We start from the raw sequence: 11,635 nt of genomic DNA, 5'->3' as shown, positions 1-11,635 counted from the left end.
CCACGCAGCCACGCTCTCTGTCAACATGTCAACCACGCAGCCACGCTCTCTGTCAACATGTCAACCACGCGGCCACGCTCTCTGTCAACATGTCAACCACGCAGCCACGCTCTCTGTCAACATGTCAACCACGCAGCCACGCTCTCTGTCAACATGTCAACCACGCAGCCACGCTCTCTGTCAACATGTCAACCACGCTCTCTGTCAACATGTCAACCACGCAGCCACGCTCTCTGTCAACATGTCAACCACGCAGCCACGCTCTCTGTCAACATGTCAACCACGCAGCCACGCTCTCTGTCAACATGTCAACCACGCAGCCACGCTCTCTGTCAACATGTCAACCACGCAGCCACGCTCTCTGTCAACATGTCAACCACGCGGCCACGCTCTCTGTCAACATGTCTACCACGCGGCCACACTCTCTGTCAACATGTCAGCCACGCTCTCTGTCAACATGTCAGCCACGCTCTCTGTCAACATGTCTACCACGCGGCCACACTCTCTGTCAACATGTCAGCCACGCTCTCTGTCAACATGTCTACCACGCAGCCACGCTCTCTGTCAACATGTCAGCCACGCTCTCTGTCAACATGTCTACCACGCAGCCACGCTCTCTGTCAACATGTCAGCCACGCTCTCTGTCAACATGTCTACCACGCAGCCACGCTCTCTGTCAACATGTCAGCCACGCTCTCTGTCAACATGTCAACCACGCAGCCACGCTCTCTGTCAACGTGTCAGCCACGCTCTCTGTCAACATGTCTACCACGCGGCCACACTCTCTGTCAACATGTCTACCACGCAGCCACACTCTCTGTCAACATGTCAGCCACGCTCTCTGTCAACATGTCTACCACGCGGCCACACTCTCTGTCAACATGTCAGCCACGCTCTCTGTCAACATGTCTACCACGCGGCCACACTCTCTGTCAACATGTCTACCACGCAGCCACGCTCTCTGTCAACATGTCAGCCACGCTCTCTGTCAACATGTCAGCCACGCTCTCTGTCAACATGTCTACCACGCGGCCACACTCTCTGTCAACATGTCAACCACGCAGCCACGCTCTCTGTCAACGTGTCAGCCACGCTCTCTGTCAACATGTCTACCACGCGGCCACACTCTCTGTCAACATGTCTACCACGCAGCCACACTCTCTGTCAACATGTCAGCCACGCTCTCTGTCAACATGTCTACCACGCGGCCACACTCTCTGTCAACATGTCAGCCACGCTCTCTGTCAACATGTCTACCACGCGGCCACACTCTCTGTCAACATGTCTACCACGCAGCCACGCTCTCTGTCAACATGTCAGCCACGCTCTCTGTCAACGTGTCAGCCACGCTCTCTGTCAACATGTCTACCACGCGGCCACACTCTCTGTCAACATGTCAACCACGCAGCCACGCTCTCTGTCAACGTGTCAGCCACGCTCTCTGTCAACATGTCAGCCACGCTCTCTGTCAACATGTCTACCACGCGGCCACACTCTCTGTCAACATGTCAGCCACGCTCTCTGTCAACGTGTCAGCCACGCTCTCTGTCAACATGTCTACCACGCGGCCACACTCTCTGTCAACATGTCTACCACGCAGCCACGCTCTCTGTCAACATGTCAGCCACGCTCTCTGTCAACATGTCTACCACGCAGCCACGCTCTCTGTCAACGTGTCAGCCACGCTCTCTGTCAACATGTCTACCACGCAGCCACGCTCTCTGTCAACGTGTCAGCCACGCTCTCTGTCAACATGTCTACCACGCAGCCACGCTCTCTGTCAACGTGTCAGCCACGCTCTCTGTCAACATGTCTACCACGCAGCCACGCTCTCTGTCAACATGTCAGCCACGCTCTCTGTCAACATGTCAACCACGCGGCCACGCTCTCTGTCAACATGTCAACCACGCGGCCACGCTCTCTGTCAACATGTCAGCCACGCTCTCTGTCAACATGTCAACCACGCAGCCACGCTCTCTGTCAACATGTCAGCCACGCTCTCTGTCAACATGTCAACCACGCGGCCACGCTCTCTGTCAACATGTCAGCCACGCTCTCTGTCAACATGTCTACCACGCGGCCACGCTCTCTGTCAACATGTCTACCACGCAGCCACGCTCTCTGTCAACATGTCAGCCACGCTCTCTGTCAACATGTCTACCACGCAGCCACGCTCTCTGTCAACGTGTCAGCCACGCTCTCTGTCAACATGTCTACCACGCGGCCACACTCTCTGTCAACATGTCAGCCACGCTCTCTGTCAACGTGTCAGCCACGCTCTCTGTCAACATGTCTACCACGCGGCCACACTCTCTGTCAACATGTCTACCACGCAGCCACGCTCTCTGTCAACATGTCAGCCACGCTCTCTGTCAACATGTCAGCCACGCTCTCTGTCAACATGTCTACCACGCGGCCACACTCTCTGTCAACATGTCAGCCACGCTCTCTGTCAACGTGTCAGCCACGCTCTCTGTCAACATGTCTACCACGCAGCCACGCTCTCTGTCAACATGTCAGCCACGCTCTCTGTCAACATGTCTACCACGCAGCCACGCTCTCTGTCAACATGTCAGCCACGCTCTCTGTCAACATGTCTACCACGCAGCCACGCTCTCTGTCAACATGTCAGCCACACTCTCTGTCAACATGTCTACCACGCAGCCACACTCTCTGTCAACATGTCAGCCACGCTCTCTGTCAACATGTCTACCACGCAGCCACGCTCTCTGTCAACGTGTCAGCCACGCTCTCTGTCAACATGTCTACCACGCAGCCACGCTCTCTGTCAACGTGTCAGCCACGCTCTCTGTCAACATGTCTACCACGCAGCCACGCTCTCTGTCAACATGTCAGCCACGCTCTCTGTCAACATGTCAACCACGCGGCCACGCTCTCTGTCAACATGTCAACCACGCGGCCACGCTCTCTGTCAACATGTCAGCCACGCTCTCTGTCAACATGTCTACCACGCAGCCACGCTCTCTGTCAACATGTCAGCCACGCTCTCTGTCAACATGTCAACCACGCAGCCACGCTCTCTGTCAACATGTCAGCCACGCTCTCTGTCAACATGTCTACCACGCGGCCACGCTCTCTGTCAACATGTCTACCACGCAGCCACACTCTCTGTCAACATGTCAGCCACGCTCTCTGTCAACATGTCTACCACGCAGCCACGCTCTCTGTCAACGTGTCAGCCACGCTCTCTGTCAACATGTCTACCACGCGGCCACGCTCTCTGTCAACATGTCTACCACGCAGCCACACTCTCTGTCAACATGTCAGCCACGCTCTCTGTCAACATGTCAACCACGCAGCCACGCTCTCTGTCAACCACACTCTCCCAAAACTTTCCTCGCAGCCTACGCCCTATTTCGGTCTTTATCACATTATCTGTCATTCCCCATCGCGTTTAATCGCATTTGTCATGAAACTCATTATCAAACCTGCGGCTGCAATCGGTAGCATATCCGCTGACTCAATCGCCGCCACTTCTGCCACGGTACTAATACTACTACTACTACGCGGTACTAATACTACTACTACTACGCGGTACTACTACTACTACTACTACGCGGTACTACTACTACTACTACTACGCGGTACTAATACTACTACTACTACGCGGTACTACTACTACTACTACTACGCGGTACTAATACTACTACTACTACTACGCGGTACTAATACTACTACTACTACGCGGTACTACTACTACTACTACTACTACGCGGTACTAATACTACTACTGCTACGCGGTACTAATACTACTACTACTACTACGCGGTACTAATACTACTACTACTACTACGCGGTACTAATACTACTACTGCTACGCGGTACTAATACTACTACTACTACTACGCGGTACTAATACTACTACTACTACGCGGTACTAATACTACTACTACTACTACGCGGTACTACTACTACTACTACTACGCGGTACTAATATTACTACTACTACGCGGTACTAATACTACTACTACTACGCGGTACTACTACTACTACTACTACGCGGTACTAATACTACTACTACTACTACGCGGTACTAATACTACTACTACTACGCGGTACTAATACTACTACTACTACTACGCGGTACTAATACTACTACTACTACGCGGTACTAATACTACTACTACTACTACGCGGTACTACTACTACTACTACTACTACGCGGTACTAATACTACTACTACTACGCGGTACTAATACTACTACTACTACTACGCGGTACTAATACTACTACTACTACGCGGTACTAATACTACTACTACTACTACGCGGTACTAATACTACTACTACTACGCGGTACTAATACTACTACTACTACTACGCGGTACTACTACTACTACTACTACGCGGTACTAATACTACTACTACTACGCGGTACTAATACTACTACTACTACTACGCGGTACTAATACTACTACTACTACGCGGTACTAATACTACTACTACTACTACGCGGTACTACTACTACTACTACTACGCGGTACTAATACTACTACTACTACGCGGTACTAATACTACTACTACTACGCGGTACTACTACTACTACTACTACGCGGTACTAATACTACTACTACTACTACGCGGTACTACTACTACTACTACTACGCGGTACTAATACTACTACTACTACTACGCGGTACTAATACTACTACTACTACGCGGTACTAATACTACTACTACTACTACGCGGTACTACTACTACTACTACTACGCGGTACTAATACTACTACTACTACGCGGTACTAATACTACTACTACTACTACGCGGTACTACTACTACTACTACTACGCGGTACTAATACTACTACTACTACGCGGTACTACTACTACTACTACTACGCGGTACTAATACTACTACTACTACGCGGTACTAATACTACTACTACTACTACGCGGTACTACTACTACTACTACTACGCGGTACTAATACTACTACTACTACTACGCGGTACTAATACTACTACTACTACGCGGTACTAATACTACTACTACTACTACGCGGTACTAATACTACTACTACTACGCGGTACTAATACTACTACTACTACTACGCGGTACTAATACTACTACTACTACTACGCGGTACTAATACTACTACTACTACGCGGTACTAATACTACTACTACTACTACGCGGTACTAATACTACTACTACTACTACGCGGTACTAATACTACTACTACTACTACGCGGTACTAATACTACTACTACTACGCGGTACTAATACTACTACTACTACGCGGTACTAATACTACTACTACTACTACGCGGTACTACTACTACTACTACTACGCGGTACTAATACTACTACTACTACGCGGTACTAATACTACTACTACTACTACGCGGTACTAATACTACTACTACTACGCGGTACTAATACTACTACTACTACTACGCGGTACTACTACTACTACTACTACGCGGTACTAATACTACTACTACTACGCGGTACTACTACTACTACTACTACGCGGTACTAATACTACTACTACTACGCGGTACTAATACTACTACTACTACGCGGTACTACTACTACTACTACTACGCGGTACTACTACTACTACTACTACGCGGTACTACTACTACTACTACTACGCGGTACTACTACTACTACTACTACGCGGTACTAATACTACTACTACTACGCGGTACTACTACTACTACTACTACGCGGTACTAATACTACTACTACTACTGCACACCACTAATACTACGTACTACTGCCGTACTACTACTACTACTACCACGCGTACCACTACTGCACCAATACTACTACTACCACTACCCACTACTAATACCACTACCACTGCAATTAATACTCACTACTACCACGCGTACAGCAATTACTACTACCACCACGTACTAATACTACCACTACCACGCTGCACTAATACTACCACTACCACCACGCTGCAATACCACTACTACTACTACTACTGCAATTAATACTACTACTTACCACGCGTACCTCACTACCACCACTACCAATGCCTGGCACCAATACTACGCTGCATTAATACTACCACTGCTACGCGGTAATTAATACTACTACTACTACCGGTACTAATACTACCACGCCACGTACCAATATTGCTACTACTACTGCCACGCTGCCAGGTAATTAATACCACCACTGCCACGCCGGTACCAATACTCACTACTACTACGCGTAATTAATACTCACTACTACTACTACGCACTGCAATTAATACCACTACTACTACTACGCCGGGTAATTACTACTACTACTACTACGCTGCAATTAATACTACTACTACTACCACGCCGTACCAATACTACTTTCACGTAATACCGGGTAATTAATACTCACTACTGCTACTACGCCGGTACCAATACCACTACTACCACGCCGTACTACTACTACTACGCTGCAACTAATATTACTACTACTACGCTGCACTAATACTTTAATACTACCACGCTGCACTAATACTACTATCAAGTTACTACGCTGCAACTAATACTACTACTACCAATGCTGCACTAATACTACTACTACTACCACGCTGCAATTAATACTACTACTTACTACTAATGCCAGGCTAATTAATACTACTCACTACTACCACGCTGTGTACCATTCACTACTTACTACCACTGCCGCTACTAATACTACTACTTTACCGCGGCTACGTAATTACTCACTACTACTGCCACGCCGGTACCAATACTACTACTACCACGCGTACTCAATACTACTACCACTGCCACGCCGGGAATTTTAATACCACTACTACCACTGCCGTACCAATACTACTACTGCTACGCTGCACTAATACCACCACAATTACCACGCCGGTACTAATACTACTACCAATACACGGTACCAATACTCACTACGCTACCACGCCGCACTAATACTTACCACTACTACCACTGCCGTACTAATACTACTACTACTGCCACGCTGCAACCAATACCACTACTACCACGCGTACCAATACTACTACTACCACGTACTACTACTGCAATTAATACTTACTACTAGCTTCACGCTGCAATTAATACTACTACTGCCACGTACTAATACTACTACTACCACGCTGCACTAATACTACTTCAATTACTACCACGTACCAATACTCAACTATTGCCACGCGGCAATACTAATACCAGCTTACCACGCTGCACACTACTGCAACTACTACCACTACCACGCACGTACTAATACTAATACTACCACGCTGTGTACTCACATTAATACTACTACGTACTAATACTACTACTACTACGCTGTACTAATACTACTACTGCTACGTACTAATACTACTACTACTACTACTGCACTAATACTACTACTACTACTGCACTAATACTACTACTACTACTACGCTGCAATTAATACTACTACTACTACGCGTACTAATACTACTATCGTTACTGCACTAATACTACCACTACTACCACGCCGGTACTAATACTACCAATGTCGCCACGCGTATAATTTAATACGGTTACTACTACTACGGACTCAATATTAATACTACTAATAAGCACTGTACCAATACTTACCATTGCTACCACGTACTAACGCGGGTGACTTATTACTACTACTACTAATAATGCAATTAACACTACTACTACTACCACGCTGCACCACTACTACCACTTTACCACGCCGGCACTAATACCACTACTACTAATACGCCGTACCAATACCAATACTACTACCACGCCGTAACTAATACTCACTACTACTGCCACGCCGGGTAACCAATACCAATACCACCACCACGCTGCAATTACTACTACTACTACCACGCTGCAATTACTACCACGCTGTACTACTACTACTGCTACGCGTAATTAATACTCAATATTACCACGCCGTACTAATACTACTACTGCTACGGTACTAATACTACTACCACTACTACCACGCTGCAATTAATACTACTACCACTACTACGCCGGGTACTAATACCTACTACTACTACCACTACGTACCGGCACTACTACTATTTAGCCACAGCACGCTGCTACTACTACTACCACTACGCCGTAATTAATACTACTACTACTACTAAATACGCGTACTACAATTACTTACTACTACCACTGCGTACCAATACTATCACTACTACTGCACTAATACTACCACGCCTACTACTACGTACTATTGTCACTTCTACTACTACTGCGTACTAATTACTACTACTACTACTACGCCGTACTACTACTACTACTACCACGCTGCAATTAATACTTCACTACTACTACGTACTAATACTACTACTACTACTGCAATTAATACTACTAACTACTACGTACTACTACTACTACTACTAGCACGCCAGTACCACTACTACTACTAATACGCCGCAATTAATACTACTCCTACTACTACTGCCAGTACAATTACTACTTTACTACTTACGCCGTACTAATACTACTACTACTACTACCGGGTAATTAATACTACTACTACTACCACGCGTACTACTTACTACTACTGCACTAATACTCAATACTACCACGCTGTACAACTACTTCTACTACTACCACGCTGGTACCTACTACTACTACTACTACTGGTACCAATACTACTACTACCACGCTGCAATTACTACTACTACTACTACGTACTAATACTACTACTACTACTGCACTAATACTACTACTACTACTACGCTGGTACTATTACTACTTCTACTACTACTGTACTAATACTACTACCATTAATGGTACTAATACCAATACTTCATTTACTACCACGCTGCAATTAATACTACTACTAATACCACGCCGGTAATTTTAATACATTACTACTACTACGCTGGGTACTAATACTACTAATACTCACGCTGTACTACAATTAATACTACTAATACGCTGGGTAATTAATACTACTACTACTACGCCAGCACTACTACTACTACTACGCCGTACTAATACTACTACTACTGCCGCTAATACTACTACTACTGTTTCACGCTGTAATTACTACTACTACTACCAATACGCCGTACCAATACTACTACTACTACGCTGCAATTAATACCACAATACATACTTTACCATGCCGCGTACCAATACTACTACTACCACGCCGTACCAATAATTACTTCATTACTACCACCACGCCGCAATTAATACTACTACTAATAATACCGTACTGCACTAATACTACTACCACTACGCACTGCAATTACCACTACTACTACCACACAGCACCAATACCACCACTACCACTACGCGGCACACTAATACTACTACTACTACTACGCCAGGTACTAATACTACTACTACTACTACGCGTACTAATACTACTACTACTACTACGCGTACTAATATTACTACTACTACTAGTACTAATACTACTACTACTACTACGCTGGTAATTAATACTACTACTACTACTACGGGTATCAAATACTACTACTACTACTAATACCGGTACTAATACTACTATTACTAATACGCTGGCACTAAATACTACTACTACTACCACGCCGGGTAATTAATACTACTACTACTACTAATGCTAGGTACTAATACTACTACTACTACTACTACGCACGTACTAATACTACTACTACTACTTCACTGCCGCAATTAATACTCACTACTACCACGCAATTAATACTTTGTCACTACTGCCGGGCATTTAATACTACTACTACTACCACGCCGCACTAATTACTACTACTGCGTACCAATACTACTACTAATACGCCGGGTACAATTAATACTACTACTACTACTACTACGCGTACCAATACTCACAATACTACTACTACTAATGCCGGGTAATTAATACTAATACTACTACTACTACCACGCCGCACTAATACTAATACTACTACTACCACGCTACAATTAATACTCACTACTACTACCACGCCATACCAATACCACCATTGCCACGCTGCACTAATACTACTACTACTTCACGCTGCAACTAATACTACTACTACTACTACGCTAGGTAATTAATACTACTACCAATACGCTGTACTAATACTACCATTGCCACGCTGTACAATACTACTTTCACTACTACTCACTACTGCTGCAATTAATACTACCACTACCACGCCGTACTCAATAATACTACTACTACTACTACGCTGCACTAATACTATCATCGCCACGCTGCAATTAATACTACTACTACTACCACGCCGCACTAATACTCACTACTGCCACGCGTACTAAGTACCACTACCACTACCACGCGTACGCAATACTACTACTACTACTACCACGTACCTACCACTACTACTACCACGCCGTACAATTACCACTACTGCCACGCCGTACTAATACTACTACTACTGCAATTAATACTACTACCACTACGCCGCAATACTACTACTACTACCACGCGTACTAATACTACTACTGCTACCGGGTACCAATACCACTACTACTACTAATGTCATCAATACTGCCACGCCGTACCAATACTAATACTACTACTAATGCACTACCACTACTACTACCACGCCGTACCACCACTACTGCCACGCTGCACCAGGTATACCACTACTACCACGCTGCACTTACTACTACTACTGCATAATGTGTACTAATACCATTACTGCCACGCCGGCATAATACCAATACTACTACCACGCCGGGCACTACCATTTCACTACTACCACGCTGCAATTACCACTACTACTACCACGCTGCAATTAATACTACCACTACTACGCTGCACCAATACCAATACCACCACGGCACTAATACTACCTACTACCACGCCGTACCAATACTAATACCACTACCACTGCACCGCACCAATACCACTACCACTACCGCAACTAATACCACTTCACCACCAGCGCCGCACCAATACTCACCACTACCACCACGCCGCATCAATAATATGTTTACCGCTACCACGCTGCACCAATACTCAGCCACTACTACCACGTACTGCACTATACTACCAATACCACCACGCCGCACCAATACTACTACTGCCAACGCCGCACCAATACTCACTACTACCACGCCGTACCAATACCACCACTACCACGCCGCAATTAACACTACTACTACCACCACGCCGGGTACCACCATACTACTACTACTACTGCTGCTGCACTACTTCATTACCAATACTACGCTGCGTACTACTACTACTACTACTACGCGTACTGCAATTAATACTACGCTCACTACTAATGGGGTACTCACTAATACTACTACTACGCTGCAACTAATACTACCACTACTACTACGCGGTACCAATACTACTACTACTACTACGCTGCACTAATACTACTACCAATACCACGCTGTACTAATTACTATATTACTACTACTACGCCGTACTCAATACTACTACCACTACCACGCGGTACTAATACTTCTACTACTACTACGCGGTACTCAATACTACTTCATTGCCACGCGGTACTAATACTACTACTACTACGCGGTACTAATACTACTACTACTACTGCGTAATTAATACTACTACTGCTACGTCGTACCAATACTACTACTACTACGCGGCAATTAATACCACCACTACTACTACGCGGCACCACTACTACTACTACCACGCGTACTACCACTACTACCACTACCACGCTGCACTACCAATACTACTACCACGCTGCACTAATACTACTACTA

General features: G+C 45.8%; 1 protein-coding gene across 1 annotated transcript in view; it reads left to right on the top strand.

Moving 5' to 3' along the window:
- The first annotated feature begins 337 nt into the window (after nt 1-337).
- The window catches only part of LOC138864829 (streptococcal hemagglutinin-like), a 13,315-nt gene continuing 2,017 nt past the window's right edge, over nt 338-11,635 (top strand). The window contains exons 1-6 of the mRNA XM_070133437.1: nt 338-515; nt 721-1,611; nt 2,169-2,435; nt 2,665-2,739; nt 3,057-3,380; nt 10,834-11,064. Of these exons, the coding sequence (XP_069989538.1) occupies nt 338-515; nt 721-1,611; nt 2,169-2,435; nt 2,665-2,739; nt 3,057-3,380; nt 10,834-11,064 (1,966 nt within the window). The remainder of the gene's footprint in view (nt 516-720; nt 1,612-2,168; nt 2,436-2,664; nt 2,740-3,056; nt 3,381-10,833; nt 11,065-11,635) is intronic.

This window comes from Penaeus vannamei, chromosome 18, assembly GCF_042767895.1.
Source record: "Penaeus vannamei isolate JL-2024 chromosome 18, ASM4276789v1, whole genome shotgun sequence".
Taxonomy (NCBI): Eukaryota; Metazoa; Arthropoda; class Malacostraca; order Decapoda; family Penaeidae; genus Penaeus; species Penaeus vannamei.
Note: the sequence above shows the minus strand (reverse complement) of the source record. Positions and strands in the feature narration are given on the sequence as shown.